At 32.5% G+C, this 24247-nt stretch overlaps 1 protein-coding gene across 1 annotated transcript in view; it reads left to right on the top strand.

The window, feature by feature from the left end:
* The first annotated feature begins 2778 nt into the window (after window positions 1–2778).
* The window catches only part of dph1 (diphthamide biosynthesis 1), a 111819-nt gene continuing 90350 nt past the window's right edge, over window positions 2779–24247 (top strand). Inside the window, exons 1-3 of the mRNA XM_051128691.1 lie at window positions 2779–2913; window positions 5255–5404; window positions 22280–22343. Of these exons, the coding sequence (XP_050984648.1) occupies window positions 2817–2913; window positions 5255–5404; window positions 22280–22343 (311 nt within the window). The 5' untranslated portion in view covers window positions 2779–2816. The remainder of the gene's footprint in view (window positions 2914–5254; window positions 5405–22279; window positions 22344–24247) is intronic.

Raw genomic sequence — 24247 nt, 5'->3', positions numbered from 1 at the left:
AACTTTTAATTATTAACTTAATACATCCTTGGTGAATAAAAGTATTAATTTCTTAAAAAAAAAGAAAAGAAAAGAAACAATAAAAATGTACTGACCCCAAACTTTCGAACGGTAGTGTATATATATATATGTATATATATATATATATATATATATATATATATATATATATATATATATATATATATATATACATGTATGTATGTATGTATGTATGTATGTATTTGGAACATTTGATTCTTTTTTGTTTGATGAATAAAAAGTTAAAAAAATAACTGCATTTATTCAAAATAGAAGTCTTTGCTATCACTTTTTATCAATTTAACACTTCCTTGGTGAATAAAAGTATTCATTTATTTAAAAAAAAATAAAGAATAAAAATGTATTAATAACAAACTTTTAAATGGTAGTTTATATTGTTACAGAAGATTTATATTTTAAATAAATGCTGTTCTTTGTAACTTTTTGTAACTAAGAATCCTGAAAAGAAAAGTGTTCAACATTGATAATAAATCAGCATATTAGTATGATTTCTGAAGGATTATGTGACACTGAAAACTAAAGTATTGATGCTGAAACTTCAGCTTTGCATCACAGGAATAAATTACATTTTAAAATATATTCACACAGAAAACAGTTATTTTAAATTTAAATAATATTTCACAATAAAAAAATCTTACTGATCCTAACTTTTGCATGGCAGTGTATCAGTGTGTGTGTGTGTGTGTGTATATATATATATATATATATACATACATTTAATAATAATGAATATTTAATATTATTAAGCAAAGACTAATCGTATGCTATATCACAGTTTTATCAAATCTGATGTAAACTTTGAATGCAAATATAAAAAAAAACTTAAATATGTAAATTCTGTAGAGTCATAAGATAAACAAAGCAAATCTACCTTTTCCACCCTTCAAGTCAATTAATTCAATTCGATTTAGCTCCTTCTCCTAAACTAAATTAAATTGCATATTATGAAATACATTTTGTTTGTTTGACAAAACATTCCTTCTAGTACAAAACACTTTTTAAATAACCTAACATACATCGTGTAAACACATGCATAGTAAGTACTATCTTTAGCAAGGATTAAAAAAAGTGTTATTTTAATTTCTTTATTTTTTTCTGGCCCCCTTCACCTCTTTGTGTAGTTATGTACTTGCATCTGAGACAGAGGAACACTTCGACTGATTCATTCACTGTGAAGGAGACTGGTGACTCAAGCTATAGCACTTCTGTCTCCATTCACAGGCAGGCACACACCAGGCGACAGAGCACAGATGGAGATGAGGAGTCATGAAAGACTCTTTATAAATTTGATTAATGAGGAGACTGCAGGCTGTGAGAATGACAACAGCACCTAAGCACCGACCCTGTTCATGTTTAGAAAGCTTGATTTTGTTAGATGCTGTAGATTAACGTTTATTTCTAAAAGCTCTTATAACTAAAAAGTACTATTTTAGGTTCAGACTATGAATGGATAGGCTAATGCAGGGATTCCTGAGTAAGCTATACTTACACTTTAGAAAAAAAGGTACAAAAGCTGACATTAGGCTGATACCTTTTCAAATGTTAGACCTATTTTTTTCATATTAGTTGTTAATATATATTAGTATGGTACATATAAACATTTTTAAAAATACATAAAAATAGATTTTGCTTTGTTAATCTTGTAAGATTAAAGAATTTACAAATTTAAGATATTTTTCCACCAAATTTGCATTCGGTTTGAACTCAAAATAGTTATCTTCAGGTTTATACAGAAAAAAAGTACAAAACTGTCACTAGGCTGGTACCCAAAGGTTAAACAGCTAAATGGTACATCAGTTTTTACCCCTAAATGGAACATATTAGTGTATACAAATTGTGTTAGCCCTTTAAAAGTACAAATTATTACCTAAACTGTACATATTAGTACCTTCTGAACGTGTAAAACCATGTTCAATTAAATTCATGGTCCCACTTTATATTAAGTGGCCTTAACTACTGCTTACATTGAAATTAATCATTTGATACAATGCATTTATTGTGTACATTGTACTTAGATGTAAAAATGCCTGCATGTAATTACATCTGTAATTAATTTCTGTAATTACATTTATAATTACACTGTTGACCCATACCCCCCTGGTGAAAAAAACAGCATATGCTGGTAGGTATGTTTTGATGCTGGTTTATGCTGGTCCTTAGCTGGTTTATGCTGGTCCTTTGCTGGATTATGCTGGTCATGTTGCTGGTCAAGGACCATCTTAAACCAGCATCAAAACATACCTACCCTTAAACCTATTCACACCACCAAACCTCTCCCTAACCTTACCCATATCCCACCTCAATAGCAGCAAAAGTGTTTTGCAATACAGTATGACAATATTAATATATCGTACTTGTTTTTTGATGTAAGTACATAGTAGTTAAGGCCACTTAATATGAAAGTGGGACCAAAACAAACATTTTTAAAACTGAACTCTGTCTCTAATCATGGAAAAGTCAACAATGTCAGCTTTTCAGATACTACTGAAATTACTTGTTTTAATTTGTACAATGACCATAAAAAAAGCCATTATTTAATTTGGAAAACAACATTTAAACCTTTAACTTTTTCTCACTCAGCGTTTTTCTCACTCAAACTGGTGTTTGATAGTTGTAAATATATTTACTTTTTATTTTAGAAAGGGATCTCTAAGTGATCAAATTTTCTTCTTGGTTCCTTGTAAAACGTTTGAAAACTTTTCCCTTTGCGTCTCACTACATCGCTCATATCGATGGCATCGACAGTTGATTTGCTCACATCAGTTCTGTGTTCGATGAGTAATGCCTGTTTCACTCCACGTGCACTTGTTTGGGGAAAGATGGCGGCTCCCACGAGCGAGATAGAAGTGGTCACTGCGAAAAAACCTAATGGTGAGTATTGATATTTTGATTTCTTAATACTTAGTCGTGTTTGCGATGTCTGTCAGCTATAAAATCCAGATCGGTCTTTTAAAATAACATCGCGGTAAATCTGCAGGCGCTAATTCTGTTTTATGCTGTGTGAAATATATGAGATATGTTGCTGTCATTATGTTAGTGCTCTGTCAGATGTGTTCTTACGTGATCTAAACTACAGTATGTGACGCTTAAGTTTCATATTAACACCGGGGCTAGCTGTCACACCGACGTCGTGACAAACATTAGGATATCTGTGACTAAGTTGCTAAAAAGTGCAAATGCCCAAATGTGTGTTTATTTTGCAGTAGTTTTGTAGTTTGGTTGAGTACCTCAAAAAAATCATTGTATAAACCGTAGTTTCTATTGAGCAACAAAGATTTTTTTTTTTCCCCTGTATAGTATAGTATACGGAAAATATAGTTGCATTATAACTGTCAAAAATAAAAGGTGTGACACATAGACCTAGTCCTCATATATGTGTAATAAATGCATTTAATGTGTAATTATGTGGGTTCTGAATATTAAGTACCATGTTTTTTTCAACAGATTATGAACTAATCTTACTTAAAACATTTGTTTGAAATCATATATCATATTTAAATGATATACAGTTGTAACAATTGTAATGGAGTTGTTCTATGCACATGTATGTACACTGATGGTACACTCTTTAAAATAAAGGTGCTTTAAAATGTTCTTCACAGCGATGTCATAGAAGAACCATTTTTGATTCCACAAAGAACCGTTCAGTCAAAGGTTCTTTAAAGAATCATCTCTTTCTTAACTTTTTATAATCTGAAGAACCTTCTTTCGTCACAAAGAACCTTTTGTGAAACAGAAATGTTTTGTGTCATCTATAGATTTTTTTTTTTTTTTTACAATTTGTCTTACAACTTTGAACCTTTATTTATTTTGGCTCTCATTGGCACAGTAATATTGTTTTCAATAAATATGTACATAATTGATCATAATGGGTTGCATTTGTTAAATTATTATTTTTGCTGAAGTATCCCCATAAATTTTGAAGATTAGTCTTCGTAAAACTGTTTGACATTTTATTTAGTTATTTATTTTTTTAAATAAATAGTGACTTTCTCTTTGCCAGTTTGCCATCTCGGAAAGCTTGGTGGCCTCCCTAACCAGTGTCCGTCTTTGCATAGTCATTAGGTTTTTAAAGCTAGCTTGCTCGAAGTAAATTTACAACTGTGCCATACATTTTCTACTTTTGAATTATTGATTTAGCAATACTCTCAGTGCTATTACATTGAGTTGGAAATATTCCATCCATCCCCTGCCTTGTGCTTTTCAATTACCTTTTCTTGGAGCTGTTTATAGTGGTGTTTTTCTTCGTCTTGCTGCCATAAAACTGGCTCTCCACTAATTGCACCTTTAAGTACTTATACTACAATAAATTGAAAGCCCTTGTCTACACGCATATTACTTCATTTAACTATTTGTGTGACAACAACTGGTGTTCATCTGGGAGAATTATAATACATATACTTAAAATGCCTTTTCACTTTAATCAGCGGGAAAAAAAGACTACTTTGATTCAGCACAGCCTGTGAGACTTTTGTATGAGTACTGTATAGATTAGAATAAACTAAAAATTAATATGTTAGTCTTTTATGCTTACCAAGTCTGCATTAATTTGATCAACAATAAATTGAAAACAGTAATACTGTAAACTATTATTACAATTTAAAATAACTATTTTATATTTGAATATATTTTAGAATGTCATTTATTGTGATGGCAAAGCTGATATTTCAGCAGCCGTTACTCCAGTCTTCGGTGTCAAAAGATCCTTCAGAAATCATTTTGAAGAAGACTGTAATAATAGCTGCTGAGAATTTTCAATTTTCAACATTAAACATTCAAAATAATCGTAATTATTCCAAACTTTTGACAGGTAGTGTAGGAATATAGCTATTCACTAAACTACAGCCAGGACTTGCAATACAGATGGTCTATCTGTCATAGACTTCAAAAATAAATGGACGCCTCTGACAGATTCATTCTGCTGATGACTGACCTCTCAGTTCAGCAGCTGTCCTGACGGCGCGCTGATTGATTGTGTGATGATTAATTTTGGATCTGAGAAATGATTGCATGGGCTTTTCTTCTCATATTATATAGGCTGTAGCCCAATCAATTTCTTATAAAAAATGACTTTTAGTGGAACTTGGTAAGGCAGTTTGTAATTGCACAAGCTGTATTGTACAATATTGTCTTTAGGGAAACATGAGTTCAGTAATGCTTACACCAAACTTAAATAAAGTGAACTAACTTTCTAATTGTCTTTTTAATGTAGTGCGAGGCCCAAGGCGAGTAGCCAATCAGATTCCTGACGAGATCCTCAAAGATCCAGAGCTCAGTGAGGCCATTAAAGCTTTGCCAGCTAACTACAATTTTGAGATCCACAAAACAATATGGAGAGTGCGACAAGCCAAAGCCAAGAGAGGTGAGTACATTGTTGAAAACAGTTAATAAAACGATAAAACCAAAGTGCTTTGATGTGCATTTAAGGTTATATTGAGCTATTTACTTCAGATGTAATTTTTTCACTGTGTGCGAATAAACTTTAACAAAAGGGTCAATGGTGCTATATATTGTAGGTAGCTGGAGTGCTGCAAAATTGTTATGTGTTTTTTGTTATTGGGCTTACAGTTTCAGTTCCAGGACATTAGTCATTCTGATTGTCTGTCTATAGAGAATTAAATTGCCTTAAAGTTCATCTCTGTTTGCTGGATAATGCAGTAGCATTACATAATGTATGTCTTGAGCTCATTGTTTTTATGAGAGCATACAGGCTGCATTATATAGATTAATGTTCTTCACCATTGTGTTATTTTAGTTATATGGATGGAGTCAAGAAAACTGAAAAGCAAAATTGCCTTGGAGGTTTCCACAGGCATAAATTAAGATGTGGTCTTTTTGCTGTTCCCTAGAACAAAGTGCAAGCTTCAAAATTACTGCAAAGGGCTGGCTAAAATCAGCTGGGAAAATTGGTGAAATTCACGATGACATTTAGAGGCTTAATGACCTAATTTTGTCAGGACTTTGCTTCTGCAAAATGTACAAGATATGGTCATTAGCTTATTAACCATTAACTGATTTTGCTGAATAACAAGGACGTGTTTGCCACAGCACAGATGGACTTTTATTCTTCAGAGCACTGCAGCTTAAAATATTATCTTGGGATTTTGGTAATGCTTTACAAGAAGGTTAAATTTGTTAACTTTGTTCATTCATTATGCATTAAGTGCATTACAGAATTTACCTTGGTTAATGGTAATTTCTACATATTATGATACATTTTTAGTAGTGCTGGGCAACGATTAATCACATCCAGTACATGTGTACTGTGTATATTTATTGTGTATATATAACACACATACAGTAGGGTCATTCCGCGTCAACTCAACCAGAGGTCCCTGGCTCAAATTTTTGATTTTGCTAATAATTTTTCTGAAGAAAGATACACATGTATAGTGATGAAAGCCAAAATATTAAATGTCATGGATGAATATTTACTGAGTAATCCAGTATTTTGCAGAGAGAGGTCAAAATGGCAATTTTCAACTTAGAGTCAGAGTCAAGTCACAGGGGGGTAAAAATGACTTCAGAAAGTTTATCTTATCTTTACACATTATCTTATTTTTACACAGAGATTGTTAGTTCTATTAGTAAAATCTGTTGACTTTATCAATCTTTGTTGCAGTATGTGCCAGTGGTGACCATTCAAAAATGGGGAAATGTCAGTTTTCAAGTTTTTCTCCAAAGTTTGCATGCCTGTAACTCAAGATATCTTAATGCCCTTTGTTGGGTCTTAACAAACTTTCCTTTTGGCATCTTCATTTTTAAGGCCCTATGAGATTCGGTTCCAGAGATAATGGAATTTCAATATGCCTCCAGGAGTAAATCATTAAAATGTACACATTTTCAGTAGTCAAAAACTACTGGGTCGGTTTGAAAAAATATGATACTTCTTTTCTTTAAAAGAGGAATGTCTGAAGAACAAATTATCTTAGAACTGGAGATGTGTCTTGTTTCTTTCTGTCAAGACAACTGCATTGAACATAAGTCTGAGTGCCATAAATATTCTTTTTCTGAGGTTTGGGTGTCTATAACTAAAGAAGTATTAAAGATCTCGCCATATGATTTTAGATTCTAGTTGTTAATAAACTTTTCTTTTGGGATCTTAATTTTCAAGGCCCAGCATCATTCAGTCCCAGAGATATGGGGATCTCAGTTAGGCTCCATGTCCAGATTGTTGAATGTTACCCGTTTCAGTGGTATTTAAAGAACAATGTCTGAAGAAGAAATAATGTTGAAATTATCAAAACAATTGCATAGAACATACATGTCTGACTGCTGAAAATGCACTGAAATGGTGAAGTTGAGGCACATTACATTGCTGTCTGTAGTCTATTCATAAGATTCTATATTTTAATCAGTTTCAGGTATATTTGGAAAATACAATGTAAAATTAAAATAATGAAATCATATTGCGATATCTTCTTGATAACTTCTTGAGTTATAGGCATGCAAACTTTGGAAAAAGAATATTTATTTCACTCAGACTGGTATATTCAATGCAGTTGCCTTAACAGAAAGAAACAAGATACATCTCTAGTTTTAACATTATTTGTTTTTCAGACATTCCTCTTTAATAGAAAAGAAGTCTCATATTATTGCGTATTATTGCAAACTGACCCACATTTGTTTTTTGACCACTGAGAATGTGTAAATTTTAACAATTTACACCTGGAGCCATATTGAAATTCCGATATCTCTGGAACTGAATCTCAGAGGGCACTAAAAATGTTGGTTAAGACCCAATATCTAAAAGGGCATTCAAATATCTTTAATACTTCTTGAGTTACAGGCATGCAAACTTGGAAAAGTGCTGTTTCCCTGTTTTTGAATAGTTACCATTGACACATAATGCTACAAAAATTGCTAAAGTCAACAGATTTTACTAATTGAACTACTAATCTCTGTGTAAAAATAAGATTATGATGCTGCCATCTTTCTGAAGTCATTTTTACCCTCCTGTAACTTGACTCTGAATTTCAGATGAAAGTTGCCATTTTGATCTCCCGTTACAAAATAGTGGATTACTCTAAATATTCATCAATGAGATTTAATATTTTCGTGTTCATTACTATGCATGTGTATCTTTCTGCAGAAAAAATATTAGCAAAATCAAAACCATAAAATTTGGTTGATTTGACACGGAATGACCCAGTATATATTTTGAAAATGTTTACATGTATTTACATGTATATATTTGTATTCATATAATTTATATAATATATTATTATATTTAATATATAAACATAACATGTATTTCTTAAATATGTGCATGATTGTGTATTTAGAAATATGCATAAATAAATATACACAGTACACACACGTACACAAAAACATTTATGTAGGATGCAATAAATCACAATTAATCGTTGTCCAGCACTAATTTTTTGCATTTTAAGCTGTGTAAATAGTTAATGTATTATGAATGAACGCCTAGGTTAATAAATGCTGTTTAAAAATTGTTGTTCATCATTAGCTTATGATGTCTAATGCATGAGGTTGAGTAATTGAAACTTGTAAAGTGTTACCTTGATTTCTAACAAAGTTGTAACGAATATTAAAGTCTCAGTAATTTATTTTTTGGAGAACTATTTGATAAACAACATTTCTTGTTGTTTTGTTGTGATTTTTGAAGTACTGTGAGTTGTTTTGCATCAAAATATGTTATATTCTCTGTAGTGACTTCAATAAGCGATTTTTGCAAAGATCCTGTCAGATTGGTGTGAAATTATTCCCTCCGGGAAACAACACTTATGGCTTGTTTGAAAAGGCTCTAATGAGATGTCATACAGTTTCTTAGTGAGATTTTAGCAATTATAAGTGGTCAAGACTTTCCCAGGGTCGCCCTACGCCAACTCACTATACCATTTTACTGTAGAATCTCTACTTTAATGGAAGAAATTAAATCTTGTTCTAACGCTTGTGCTTTACCTCCTTAAGATAACCTCTGAGAATTTCATCATGGCATAAAACGATGGTGAAATCACAGCTAGCAGCTCACTAATCCTATTATTTGGCGTATAATTTATCGTTATGCAAATTTAATCCTCATTTAGTTTGATGCATCCAATCAAGAGCTGTTTATCTCGGCGTTGATGATGAATTGACTCAACTTGAAGGCCTTGTCATGAGTGCCGTGGCTTAGACTTGTGGGTCTTGATCCAGCAACCCTTTGGCTGTTTATTTGGGTTTTCTTGTTTAGCCTGTGTTCTTAATCTGTCATAACCGTTGTGATGGCTATGAACCGCAAGCCAAACATGTTATAGTAGTGACACTGTCCCTAACATTTCAGAACAGCTGAGTCAAAACAGGCCAGTAGTGCAGTTGTATGAACACCCAAAGAAATGCCATTGATATGTGACCTTTTTAGGCTTCGAAGTTGCGATTTGTCACTTTAAATTTCACCTGACTGACCTCGTATCCTTTCGCTTTGGTCATGCATCACTGTCTGATGGCAATACGTCCCAAGGGCCTGTTGAAGCATGTCCTCCATCATTCTAGTGCAGGTGTCAAAGAGCCTTCAGGATGCGTCATTACACAGTAAGATGAAGGAGAACCAGGCAAGAGGTTGGTTTCAGTATATTTAGGTACATGTTCAGCATAAGGAATCTGTCTGTAGAGTTCAGACCTACAGCGATGCCCAATCTTTAATCACAAAAAGTCCTAATAATGCACCGCAGCCGCAGAAATGCCCAATTTCAAGCCCCTATTGATGTGAATGACAACAGACAAGTGTTTGATGTGCTGAATGTGTTAGCAGGTGGCTTGTGCTGAGTACTTTCATGGGGATTGGACAGAATGCTACAGTCTGCTGGGCTCTTTGTTGTAGAGGGTTTTCATTTTAAAAGCTCCCACTATTTCTGGACTCAGTGGGCAAAGATCATTTTGACCAGATTCTCTCTAGCTTTCTTTTTCTAACTTTTCCTCTTTTTTTTTTTTTTTTTTTTGTCTTTTCCACCATTATTTTTCTGAAATATCATAATGAAGCAATTGCTCTAAATCTTACAAGTTTGTCATGACTCAGTATTGGATAGGGTCCTATGAAATCTGTTCTATTTTTTTCCAAATTCTTTTTTTTTTTCTGTTTTAAATTTCCTAGACTCTGTTTTAATGGTTAAATTAAAAACTAATTATTAAAAAGCATGTCCAATTAATTGAAATCATGAAACATACACAATTTAACATTTTTCCATTAATTTATTGGATTAATTGATTCTATACAGACTTAATTTATTATTATTTTATTTATATATTTATTTTTTCAGAAATGCTGTGTATTTACATTTTTCCGGTAAATAAATTCTGGTAAAAAATCTAGTAAATATTCCTTAAACAATAATGTTTTAATTTTTTTTTTTTTATTAATAGTAGTGCTATCCTTACGTAATATATTTCAGTCACAGTTTCTTCAAGTTAAACCAAATTTTTGTTTTGATTGGTTGCTGTGAAGACCTTTAGGTTTGTTTTTATATAGTTTTTCTCAAAAGCAACGATAAAATCCTCATGAAGCGAGTCTCAGAGCAGTTCTGTAAATAATGTTTATTTGTTCCTGTACTGATATATTGACACGACAGATGCTGAAAACAACACCCACTGGGCCATTCATTCAGAGACGGCTGATATATTCACAGACAGTCGTTTATATCGCATTTTGATTTAGGTGTACTGACCTACTTTTTGATTTATTCCAAACTCCATGACATTCCATGTTCTACAGTAAATTCCATTTGTATGACTAAATCCCACGATTACCTTTGCATTTTCTGCATTGGGGAAATCATAGGGCTTGAAGAAGTTCGAAGTGGAAGAAAAAGCAGAAGCTGAAATCAGAAGCAGCAGTCAAAGAAGCAGAAAATGAATAAGTCGAAGTAGCAAAAGTTGGAGAAAAAAGTCGAAGAAGCTGAAGTCGAAGAAGCTGAAGTCGAAGAAGCTGAAGTCGAAGAAGCTGAAGTCGAAGAAGCTGAAGTCGAAGAAGCTGAAGTCGAAGAAGCTGAAGTCGAAGAAAGTCATAGAAGAATTAGAAGAAGATGAAGATGACGAAAATATCAAAGAAGCAGAAGTAGAAGAAAAAGTCAAAAAAGCTGAAGTCGAAGCTGAAGTCGAAGTCGATGAAGCTGAATTTCTTAAAAAGTAGAAGAAGTAGAAGAAGACATAAGTAGAACAAAAAGTCAAAGAAGCAGAAGTAGAAGAAAAGGTCACAGAAGCAGAAATCAGAAGTCAAATAAGTCGAAGAAGCAAAAGTTGAAGAAAAAGTCGAAGAAGCCAAAGTGGAAGAAAAAGCAGAAGAAGCTGAAGCTGAAGTTAGAAGAAAAAGTCGAAGAAGCAGAAATCAGAAGAAGCAGTCAAAGAAGCAGAAGACAAATAAGTCGAAGAAGCAAAAGCTGAAGAAAAAGTCGAAGAAGCAGAAGTAGAAGCTGAAGCTGAAGTCAGAAGTTGCAGAAGAAGCTGAAATCAGAAGAAGGCTAAGAAGCTGAAGTAGAAAGAGAAATCGAAATCGTCAAAGAAGAAGAAACAGAATAAATCTATGTTATAAATTAATTAGTAAATAAATAAATAGTTAATAAATATTTGCGTAAGATAAAAAAAAAAAGAAACGCACATACACATTATTCTTTTCCATTGATTGTATACATGCGTCTTCCAAATGTAAACATTTGGTTAGTGTGATGTATTGACCGCATTATAAAGTAAGAATTTGCACAACACCAACCTTTACTTGGCAAGCTATATATATAAAATTGATTGTTAAAACCTTTCTTGTTGAGAGCTGCAGGGTCTTGTCTATTTCACTTGTATGTAGTTCAATTGATATATTTATTGTAGGCCAAATTGAATTTGTATATATTACCTTTGCCTGGTCACTGTGTATTCTGTGTCATATTAGATCTGTATCAAATATTCTTGTACTGTGGCATCAGCACACACTTCATCTACTTTCATTTCCTGCTTTAACAAGGAGAACTTTATGTAATGATAAGGATGCTTGTGTAACAGATGTTCTTTCAAATGTAATGTGTTATGCTGTTATGTTCACTTGACTTAGTGTACAGGATGAGACCAGTGAGTCACGTCTGATAAGTTCCACACAACTTTTCCACACTTATATATATATATATATATATATAACATTGATGATCATTGCACATGATGTAGTCATTGCCCTAGAGACCAGCATTTCCTGTGTGTAATGAGAGGTGCCTTCCGACCTATACTGGTTGTGTGTAAATTTTGAGAATGAATCATTATGATTCATTCATAGTGCAACGGTAGACATAAACCACATGAGAGTAGTCCACAAATATCATAATTTGTTATCTAAAAGATGCCATTAAATGATTATATAAATAAAAAAAATGTGATGTTGCACAGCCCATTATTTTGCTAAAGGTCTGGAGCTTAAATATCCACATTTTTTAATATACCGGGTAAAATCGCAACTTAAAATGTGCCAAGGTGCATTTTATTCTGTCATTAAATGAACTTTACTTGAACTATATGGCAGTAGCATGGCTTCTAAAAGGTCAAATTTAATTTTCAATGGTGTTTTGGGCCAAACAGAAAGCAGGCACATAGCCTTGCCTAGCCTTTGTAGCTAATACCAGGATTCACCTCTGATCAGTGGTCACAATGATTTTACAAAAAATGTTGTGTAATTTTTTTTCAAGATGTTTTATTTTGGGCTATTATTGACTAATATTGCTTTTTTTTTTGTTGTTCAGTTTTAACCTGCCTGTTAATGCTTTAAATTAGGGCCTGACTGATTATCGTCCTAGCTGATATTAAGCATTTTTATGTTTATCAGAATCAGTCATTTTCAAAACCGATTTTTTTTATTTGTATGTTTTATTTAGGGCTATAATATATTATTTAGGACTAATATTGGCTGTTTTTGCTGTTCAGTTTTAACTTGTCTGTTAGTGCTTAAAATTAGAGGCTGGATGATTATCAGCCTGACTGATATCGTTATCGGTCATTCTCAAAACCGATCTGCTGATAGTTTTTCTTTTTTATGTTTTATTTAGAGCTATAATTGACTAATATTGGCTTTTTTGCAGTTCTATTTTAACTCGTCTGTTAAAGCTCTAAATTAGAGGCGACCGATTATCGGCCTGGCCGATATTAAGCATTATTATGGTTATCGGTGTCGGTCAATTTTAAAACCGATTTGCCGATAAAATGTTTTTTGATTTTTATGTTTTATTTAGGGCTATAATTGACTAATATTGCCTTTTTTGCTGTTCAGTTTTAACTTGTCTGTTAATGCTTAAAATTAGGGGCTGGACGATTATCAGCCTGACTGATATTGGTATCGTCATTTTCAAAACTGATCTGCCAATAATTGTTCTTTTTTTTATGTTTTATTTAAAGCTATAATTGACTAACCAGCTTTTTTGCTGTTCAATTTTAACTTATCTGTTAATGCTTTAAATTAGAGGTGACCGATTATCAGCCTGGCCGATATTAAGTATTTTTATGGTTATCGGTATTGATCATTTTCAAAACCGATATGCAGATAATTATTATTATTTTTTTTAATTGTATGTTTTATTTAGGGCTATAATTGACTAATATTGGCTTTTTTGCTGTTCAGTTTTAACTTGTCTGTTAATGCTTAAAAAATTAGGGGCCGACTATGGTCGATTATTGTTGCCGATATTAAGCATTATTATGGGTATCATTCATTTTCAAAACCAATTTGCTGATAAAATAATTTAAAAACATTTAAAGAGAGTTTTTGTCAGAGCCCTTGTTATTTTTAATTTTGACATTAATTTCAATTTTTACACCAGACATATATTATCGGTTCAAAATATCGGTTATTGGCCTACTTTACCTATAATAATGGATATCGGCATCTGCTTTGAAAAACACATCTGTCAACCCCCTGCTGTAAATAATAACATTAATAATAATGAATTAATAATAATTTTATAAATCATTTACCTATTTAAATGAATTTACTTATTTAAATTAGCTTTTTTTTTTTTTTTTTTTTACTTTCTCTGCCCAGGACCCAAGCTTTAGTTAAAATCATGCAATATGCTGTATTTGATATATGTCTTACAGCTTTTTATTACAAAGATAATTGATACTGATGAATCACAAATTTACAGAGGAAAAAAACTGAACTATTGTGAAATGTTTCACAGATACCATATAATACTTTAAGCTTTGATACTTTGATACTTTTCTACCCAAAATACTAGTTGCCACAACCTACACTACTGTTCAAAAGTTTAAGGTAAAAAGTTTAAATTATTACTTTCATTCATAAAGAACACTTTAAATTTATCAAAATTGGCAGTAAAGACATTTAGAAATATTTCTGTTATAAATAAATGCTGTTCTTTTGGACAGAGAATCCTGAAAAAAAATGTAAAAAAAAAAAAAAAAAAAAAAAATAAATAAAGCACTAAATCAGCATATTATAATGATTTCTGAAGGTCAATCAAGAGAATTAGCTGCATATTATAATATATATTCAAAATTTAGAAGTTATTTTAAATTGTAATAACTTTTACTGTGTTTTAATAAAACTAATGCTGTCTTGGTGAGCATAAGAGACTTTTTTCAAAAACATTTAAAAATCGTACCAATCCCAGACTTTTGAACATCTGTTTAGAGCTGAATAAGCCAGAGCTACAGCCCCTTCTGCCCAGGTCTAGTGTCACTTCTGGTTCATTCTAGTCTCTCCTGTCACCTTATTGTACCTCTGTGGCTCAGTAGGCTTCATCAGAGCTGCACAAATATCTATTTCTATGTTCATTTCACATAATGAGGATGCATTGGTTGCCTGACTGATTATTTGTGAGCTTTCTGGCCTAAGGATGCCGATGATGAATGCAGACAATAGTAGAAATGACTTACCTCCCAGATTAATTCATTCTTGTCTTTGAATAATTAGTCCACTGTGTTTTGAAATGAATGTGATCATAATGCATACTCTGTCTGCAGGGCTGCCAGTTTCTGTTTACTCACAAACCGATGAAACTACAGAAGTGAAGATGAAATGTTTGTTCAGTGCTAAACTTCAATCTAGAACCATCTACAAAAACGACGTGTGGACAAGGTACAAGGAGTTGCTCTGTATTGCGAACATAAATGGCTAAAAAGTTTTGTTTTAAAGGTAAAATGTGTTTTCTGTGGCAGTAATGACTGTTCTAAATAGGTTTCCTAGAACATTTCCCTTTCTGTGATTGGTTAGCCAAACCGGTAGCCCCACCCCCGACTTTGTCGCATCATATTCGTATTCCTAATTTATAATAATTTAGCTAATTATATCATACCTCATCCCATCTGTTTAGCTTTTATTGTTGCAGCTGTGCTCTTTCAGTCATTCAGATAGTTTGATGAAGGCTAACATTTTGTTTGTCAGTCGTTGTGGCTTGAAACAGGTGTAGCTGAACACACTAAGCACATTTATCTGTGAGCGCGTTTGCCCACTCCACGTCAGTCGGGGGTTCTGGCATTTTGGCATTTCCTTGAGCTTCTATGACATTTCTGGATGTGCGGTGTACAAATGTGTGCTCACTTAGCCCTGGGCCGGCGCTGGGCCTCCTTAGCGAGAAGCAGCTCGTCAGCGGCTGGTCGAGGATGGATGGATGGAGAGATTTGTCAGGCAAGGCTGTACTGAGCTGAATAACCTTTTACTGTTAATAAACTCGCCCTTTCCCAGGTAATGACCTGTCTGTGTCTGTCCGGACTGAAGGGGGCCAGTCTTTTAACCTTTCATCAGAGTGTTGCTCAGCCCAGCTGTATTCCCTCTTCTTCCTTTCATCCATCACTCTTCCTGGCCGCTCTTTAGCTCGTCTGCTCTCAGAACAAATTGCTTATGTTCTTTTTTTTTTTTTTTGCCTCTCATTTATTGCTCATTTCTTCCCAGCTGAGCCATATTCATGTAATTTCACCATTTCTTAAAAGAGGGTGTGAATCCTAAGTAGGGCACATCCTGAGCTCACTCTGAAGTAGCCTGTGCATCTTTAAAGGAAGGTTCAAGAAAAAAAGTGACATGTTCAGGCTCTTTAATATTATTTTTCAGATTTTTCATTCCAGTTTAAAATGTGTGTAGAATATAAAATATTATTTTTTATAAAATCGTTTAATATTTAATTAATATTTCATATGTAATATGAAAATGGTAATGCTGTAAAACATTATATGTTATACTGGTCTCTCAGTCAAAATAAAATTGTGTTTAATAACATGAAAATGATCATGATATAAAACATTTAATTTTGTTTGTCAGAATTTTCATATTATATTATTTTATTTTGTTATATTATTTTTCAGATTTTTCATTCCTGTTTAAAAATATATAAAATATAAAATATTATTTTTGATAAAAAATATTTGTAATATTTAATTAATATTTCATATGTAATATGAAAATGATAATGCTATAAAATATTATGTTATACTGGTCTCTCAGCTGAAATAAAATAATTTGTAAAAATATGAAATATGTGTCAGAATTGTATTTTTTCCAGATTTTTAATTTCAGTTTAATATGTAAGTGTCTGTGTGTATATATATATGTATATGTATATGTGCGTGTATGTGTATATATACATATATATATATATAAAAACTTGGATAAAAATGCCAGTTTGTTGTACAGATCTCTCTGGCAAAATAATAATAATAAAAAAAATGAAAATAATGTTTTGTGTGTCAGAATTTTTATATTATATAGATATATATATTTTTAATTTATTACTTTCATATTTTTATTCCAGTTTAAAAATATATAAAATTACTTTTATACAATTATTTTAAATATTTAATTAATATTTCATATTTCATATGAACATGATAATGCTATAAAATATAACATTTAGTATTTTGTCAGAATATTCATATTATATTATTTACATTTAAAAAAAAATATTTTTCATATTTTTCATTCCAGTTTAACATATATTTAAGTTGTATAAAAATAACTATATTCACTTAATATCATTTTCATATTTTCCAGTTTTTGCATTGTTTGTTTGTTTGTTTGTTTGTCTGTCTGGTTTTTTTTTTTTTTCTTTCTTTCTTTCTTTCTTTCTTTCTTTCTTTCTTTCTTTCTTTCTTTCTTTCTTTCTTTTATAACATGTTCATGCAAATTTAGTTGTACTGGCCTCTCAGCCAAAATAAAATTGTTTTCAATAATATTGAAAATGCTAATAATATAAAATATAAATTTTGTGTTTTATGTATCAGAATTTTCATATTATTAAATTAATATTTTTTTGTATTATTTTTCAGGTTTTTCATTTCTGTGTGTGTGTGTGTGTGTGTGTGTGTATATATATATATATATATATATATATATATATATATATATATATATATATATATATATATATATATGTATATATATATGTGCATGTTTTTTATATTTTCCAGGTTTCTCTTTCTCTTTTATTTTTTTTTTTTTGTTATGACATGTTCATGGTTCAGGGACCCTGCATTTTATACAAAAATAAATAAATAAATAATAATAATAATATATTTTTCATTTTTTCCAGGTTTTTCTTCATTTTTTTTTTTAAACAGAACTTATGCAAAAAATAATGTATCAGGTTTCTAAATTGCAATAATAGCTGAAAGCTGAATATTCATGTAATTCCATGTCCGCTATAAATACATAAACACCATTTTGCTGGAAAATGATGACATGCGGTGCAAAACGCTGCTCATTATGCCACAAAGATGACTTCAGTTAAAACCGTTTTAACTGATGCTCACAAGACTATCACAGTAATTTTCACAAATTGCACAGCGCTGCTTCTGTTATATACAGTTAACCAGATGTACAACATTACTTTGAGAATATATATTTAGGCAAGCAGAAAATCCAACAACATGCTGAACCTCACAGAAAACGAAATGTTTTCAAAACGTGAAAATGCATCACTGGCCAGATGTGTCAGAAACTGGCCAAAAACTCTCTCACGATAAAAGGAATGCCATGTTTTGATGGAATAATTATGGTTGTAATTGATTTTTCTGCAGTGATCCAGCATATTTTAATAATTCATACAGCAGACTGTAGGCCCCATGTATTTCACTAATGAGGAGAGCCCAAAAATATGGCATTTGTAATGTAAAATGATGAAAATATTCAAACATTGGCTAGATTTTAAATATATTATAATTAGTGTAACAGAGTCAGAAGTTGAAAGCATCAGTTGATTAAAAAAATGATGAAAATTAAATGAGACAAGATGTTGCTACAGCCTTTTTGATGGGATAGAAATTGTGATTTGTTTCATGCTCGTTTATTGACTGATGAAAAGGCTCCTAGCTGGATAGGTCACACTTGTATGACATCATCATGACCTGATAGGCATGCAGAATGGTGATAATTGGAAATTTCACTGTTCCTTTTTTTTCATTGTTCACTTGTTAGGCTGTATCGTACATGTAACAGATCCAATTTTAGGTCATGAGTCTGTTTCCAAGACAACAGCACCATATCTAAGCATGATGCTGACGTACAATAAGGAAGAGGAAAAAAAATGCATTCTTTAGACATGTCTAGTGTCATTAAGTTCATCGTCCACATTATTTATAGAGTTTGAATGGTTTAAAAACAAGCACGGCGCAAAAGCATGATCTCATTAGACTGGTGCTGTTTCGCCTAATGGGTTATTATTCTATTCATGGAAAGTAATAACTTCTTAGCATCATACTAATAAAATGAAATTATCCTAAATAATAGAAAATGTCTGCCGATACGTTATTATTTAGACTGGAATAGACTGATCTTGTTGTAGCAGCTCTTTTGGATGTTTTTCAATATTAAGTGTCCAGGTAAAGTTAATTTCATGCAAGATGGGATAAATATATCTAGAAATGAGCATATATGTGTTTTAATTGTGCAAAGTAACATGTTAATATTTTCATTACTGTTAATACATTGAAGTTAAAGGTTTGCGTGTTTAATGTAGTCACTTATTGAATTATTATCGTTTAATTGAATTTAACAGTGCAGGTATGGTTTGCATGGCTGTGTCGAAAAGTCATTGACCTCAGTAAGGGATAATGTATTGATTTTTCTTGGATTAAGATGTTGTAATGGATCCAACATCCATGGTATACCACGCTTTGATATCATCCTTGTACCTATTATCATCTCTCTGTTGTTCTGTGCGCATTCATTTCACACTGATTTAATGCAGTCCTCTTTCACAGCATTTAACTGCACATGCATTTCCACCCTGAGAGACGTTTTTTTGTTTTGCACTATTTGAGCTCTCGAGAGAAATAGAAAGTGCATCTTTGTCATTATTTAGGTATGGTGTAAATTTAGTGTGACAAGCAAGTTATTGCAGCTGTTAAAATGGTTAGCTTGTCTCAAACTGTGCCAACTTTGCATTTCTGCTTCATGCCAACTTTACCAGATGCCTAGAGTGATTTATATGCAATAAATCTTGTGTGCATATAAATGTGTGTATATAAATTTGCCAAAATACCACTTATCTCAGAACATGCACAGAATTTAATTATATTATATTATATTATATTATATATAACTGTATGATATTACTGTTTATTATATTATTGTACAAAAGTTTTCTGGTCAGTAATATATTTTTTTAAAAGAAATATGCCAGTAGTATGAAATAAGAAATATATTAAATGAGAAATGTATGTCAGTAATATGGAAGCCTGTTTCCGCCACTGAATAAAAAATTACAACTTATCTTGCAATTTTGACTTTTTTTTCTCATTTATGACACATAAACTTGCAATTGCAAGATATAAAGTAAGAATTAAGGTATATCTCGCAGTTCTGACATTTTTCTCAGAATTGTGAGGTTTAAACTTTTCTTTTTTCTCAGAATTGCAAGTTTATATCTCGCAATTGTGACTTTTTTTCTCAGAATTGTGAATTTAAACCTTAAATCTTAAGTTTATGTCTTGCAGTTTTGCAATGTGCAATTGCGAGTTAAGTCAAAATCATGAGAAATAAACTCACAATTCTGAGAACATGTCTTTTTTTATCTCAGAATTTGACTTTGTAACTCACAATTGTGATTTATATCTCACAATTCTAAGAAAAAAAGTCAGAATTCCAAGAAATCAGTCAGAATTGTGTGATACAAACTCACATTTGTGAGAAAAATGTCAGAACTGCAATTTATATCCCGCATTTTTGACTTTATATTTCACAATTGTGAGTTTATTTCACGCAATTCGAAGAAAAAAAGTCAGAATTGTGAGTTTGTGTTATGCAGTTCTGAGAAAAAAAACTGTTTTGCAAGATGTAAAATCAGAATTGTGAAATAAAAAGTGGCAATTACCTTTTTGTTTTTTTTATTATTTTTTTTTTTTTATTTAGTGCCATAAAACAGGCTTCCATACAAAGACTTTTAGAATGTTACTAAAATTTCTATTTTAAATAAATGTTGTTTATTTTTTTAAATGTTCTTTTGCGCTGTCTATCAATCAAATAATCAAGAAAAAAATTATCATGTATCAATCCAAAAAAAAGGAAAAGGAAAAAAAGAAAAAGCAACACAACATTGTTAATAACAAGAAATGTTTCTTAAGCAGCAAATCAACATATTAAAATGATTTCTGAAGGGTCATGTGAAGAATGGCATAATATAACACATTAATATATTATATTATATTAATTGTCACAGACCTCCTTGTTTACTGCCTCAAATCAGTTAAGATTAACATTTTTGTTGTTCTTTTGCCTTTTTTAACATTTTAGTGCTGTAACTGTCAAGCTGGCAGTGGATAGAAACCAGAAAATACTAGTTGCTTGAAATAATTAAAATGCAGATTAAAATAACAATATTCCGTGTAGAGAACGACACAGTAAGAATGCAGATGCTCCAGTATTTCCTTATTTTCCATTGCTGCAATATTGCAGAATATTGTTTTTCCACAGAGACAATGGAAATTTTGGGGTTTGTGTTCAACCTCAACAATGCGCCAGATTGAAATAGCCAGTGCTCTGTGTCTTTGAACCAATTAATTTTTCAATACAGTTTTTTGGCCGCATTTCTTATTGTAAGTAGTGTCTCATAATGAGGCAAGACTTTTGTGTTATGGCATTGTGAAAATGCAAGACAGAGGCCAATGGCATTTCTCACACCAAATGCGTGAGAGTTGGCAACCCTGTCTAAAGTTTTGTGCTGTGCTGTCCTTAAATAAGCTGCTGTAGTTGTGCTCAATTGTTTCTGTAATAAAGCTCAGTACATAAAATCATTATTGATGCTGAACAGAAGGTATTTATCTTGCCTCATCTCATTTGATATGCAAATAAACTTACCTACTGTTTAAAGGAAGGCTTAATCCAAGTTTAGAGACGCACAAACACCACTTTTTCAGTAAATTCGAAGGGAACCCTGTGTATTAAGACCTGTGTGGTTTAATATTACACAAATTATGTCTCTTACTGAAATATGTAGCAGAAAACTCACAAAAGATTTACGTTATTTAAAAAAAATCCACATTGTTTTATACATATTTTGGACTATGGAAGTCGCCATTATTTCAGTGGTGTCAGATGGTTGCACTCTGAGCTACTGGCGCTACCTATTGCTATTTTTACTGCAAAACAACTCGGGAAAAATAACAAATGATGTCTTATACTAAAATATGTAGTAGAAAACCTATTAATGAGCTGCGTTATGTTAAAAATCCACATTGTTTTATATATATTTTGGACTATGGGGGGCACCATTATTTCAATGACGTCAAATGGTTGCACTCTGAGCTACTGGTGGTACCTGTTGCTATTTTTACCATAACACAACTAGATAAAATACTAATAAAATGCCACATTGTACAATTTGGGGTTGTAATTTTCAGTCGAAGGGCACTGTTCACTGTTTTCCTAGCGATAAGAAGAAGAGAAAAGAATGTGAAGATGCCTGTGGACGAAGAAAACTTCCTAAAGACCTGTGTCTTGTTCTTTCCGTTCTCTCCTTGATGCCTTTGAGGCTTTTTATAAAAGAAACTTCTCTGTTGTATTATTTTTATTATTCAATTCATAGTAGGCTTACATTTGTTAAATGGTTGTGGCATAAAAGAAAAGCAGTTTTCTCATTTAAAACCTTGTGATCTGGACTTTTTGTTTGTTTTGCCAAAGCTTTCATATTGGTGCATCACTAGCTTATATCTTGCGCATCAGACTGCCTGCATCGCCAGACTAATATATATGAGGCCACAGCAGCTGTCATTCATATTGTATTATATTGCACTGACTGGACTCTCTGTCTTTGACCTGCAGTGGCCTTGCAGTTGCCCGAGGGTCTGCAGATGTTTGCCTGTGTGATCGCCGACATCATTGAGAGGTGGGTACCGCATACAGTCACGCAGCGCACCTCAGGGCTGTGGTCCGGCCTGGAAGCACGTCCTTGGTTAAACAGGAAGAGCATTTGAGCCTGCAGAAGACCTGTGCTCATTAAAAACTCTGCGCTTATCATCATTCCCCGCCGTAGCTGTATCTGGGGCTCAGCAGAAAATTAGACACAATTGCAGACACAAACTAGCTATCAGGTTTCGCTAGTTAACGACATGAAGTGGACAAAACCATTATTCTTCTCAATTACATCTTGTTACAGTTTCCACAGAGCTAGCAGCATACGAAAGTACAAATTGTGGTTCAGTGTAGGTAAAAAAAAGAGTATGGTCACGCCTCTCACTTCAGTTGGGTTTAATGCTACTGAACACTGGTAGCTCCGCTTAATGACAAACAATGTGCTGTGATGACAAAAAGATGTTCATGTTTACAAGGCACATGCCATTCACAGGTGTTAACAGAAAAGTGTCTTCAAAAGTGAAAATTTTGTCGGTGTATACTAAACCTCATGTCTTTTTAAACCTGTTTGATTTCTAAATTCTATTGAATATATTTGTCTTTCTTTTCCATACAATTACAAGCCTGAATCATTTGGACTGAGTCAGTGACCATAAAAGGCTGATGAAGAATTGGGGGATTTTGTGAACCAAATCATTTGATTCTTTGACAATATTTGACTCAAACGAATGATTTGCTCGTAAATTGGACATTTCTGTTTCTTTTCATACACCCTCTTCTCTTAGTACACCAAAAAATTACTCCCCTTCATGTCGTTCCAAACCTGTAAGACCCTCGTTCATCTTTGGAACACAAATTAAGATATTTTTGATGAAATCTGAGAGGTTTTTGACCCTGCATAGACAATAATGTAACTGACACGTTCAAGGCCCAGAAAGGTAGTAAGGACATTATTAAAAAAGTCCATGTGACACTGCGGTTGTTTGTGATCTCCGTGGATTGAAGTGACCCCAATAACGTCATAATTGACCAGAGGAACCCTGACAAAAAGCATGTATTTTACACCTAGGAACGTGATTTTTTTTCTTTAACGGGGACGCCCCTTGAAACGCGATTGGGCTAGTTTTGAGTAGCAATTAGGCGGGCTTTGTTGTGAAAATCTGGCAACCTTGATGCACCTTTACATAAAACATTAATATAGTGCTCCAATCTGTTCTTAAAATAAAGACATTAAAACAGTCTGTTTAACACTTATGCAAGCGAATCGTGCCCACAGCTAAATTTTAGCTGCATAAACACACAAAACAACAACAGTGGATACGTTAGCCGTGTGCTAACGTGACTAACTGATGAAACAAGACAGTTTGTAAACCAAAATATGTCTAAGTTACATTCTTTATTATTAAACGAAGTAATTAGAACAACAACAGTCTACGTTAATCAATACAGCCTTAGGAAATATTGGGTTTACAACAAATTATGAGAATGATTTCAGAAAGACCTAAAGCTACAGTAGGTATACATCACATATTAGCACAAAAAGCTAGATGTTTTGAGCATTCGCTTGAAAATGTACACATAACGTATCGATCGTACGTACAGTTTGTAGTTCGGAGATGCTTGTTGGTTCAAAGAAGATTAGAATCCAAAGAAGATAAAAGCTGATTAGAGAAGCAGTCCTCGATAAAATGACAAGCACACAACAAAAGGATCGAGTTGTGCTACTGTGGTATCGTGGAAAAAATTAATTTTAACCTCTGATTCTTCATATCATCAACTCTCGGCAATGAAAACAAAGTAAACTTGCTTTCACAGCGTAGAACACAGAATCTTCTCAACATGATGTAAACACACTAACTAGTGGAAGTTTTTGTGGGCAGGTCATAGTGTTTGTATTTCGTGGGCAGGCTGGACTTATGGTAATGTGTTACCAAGTGA

The sequence above is a fragment of the Labeo rohita genome, chromosome 15, assembly GCF_022985175.1.
Source record: "Labeo rohita strain BAU-BD-2019 chromosome 15, IGBB_LRoh.1.0, whole genome shotgun sequence".
NCBI classification, from domain to species: Eukaryota; Metazoa; Chordata; class Actinopteri; order Cypriniformes; family Cyprinidae; genus Labeo; species Labeo rohita.
The sequence above is the reverse complement of the archived record's forward strand: the minus strand, read 5'-3'. Positions and strand labels throughout refer to the sequence as shown.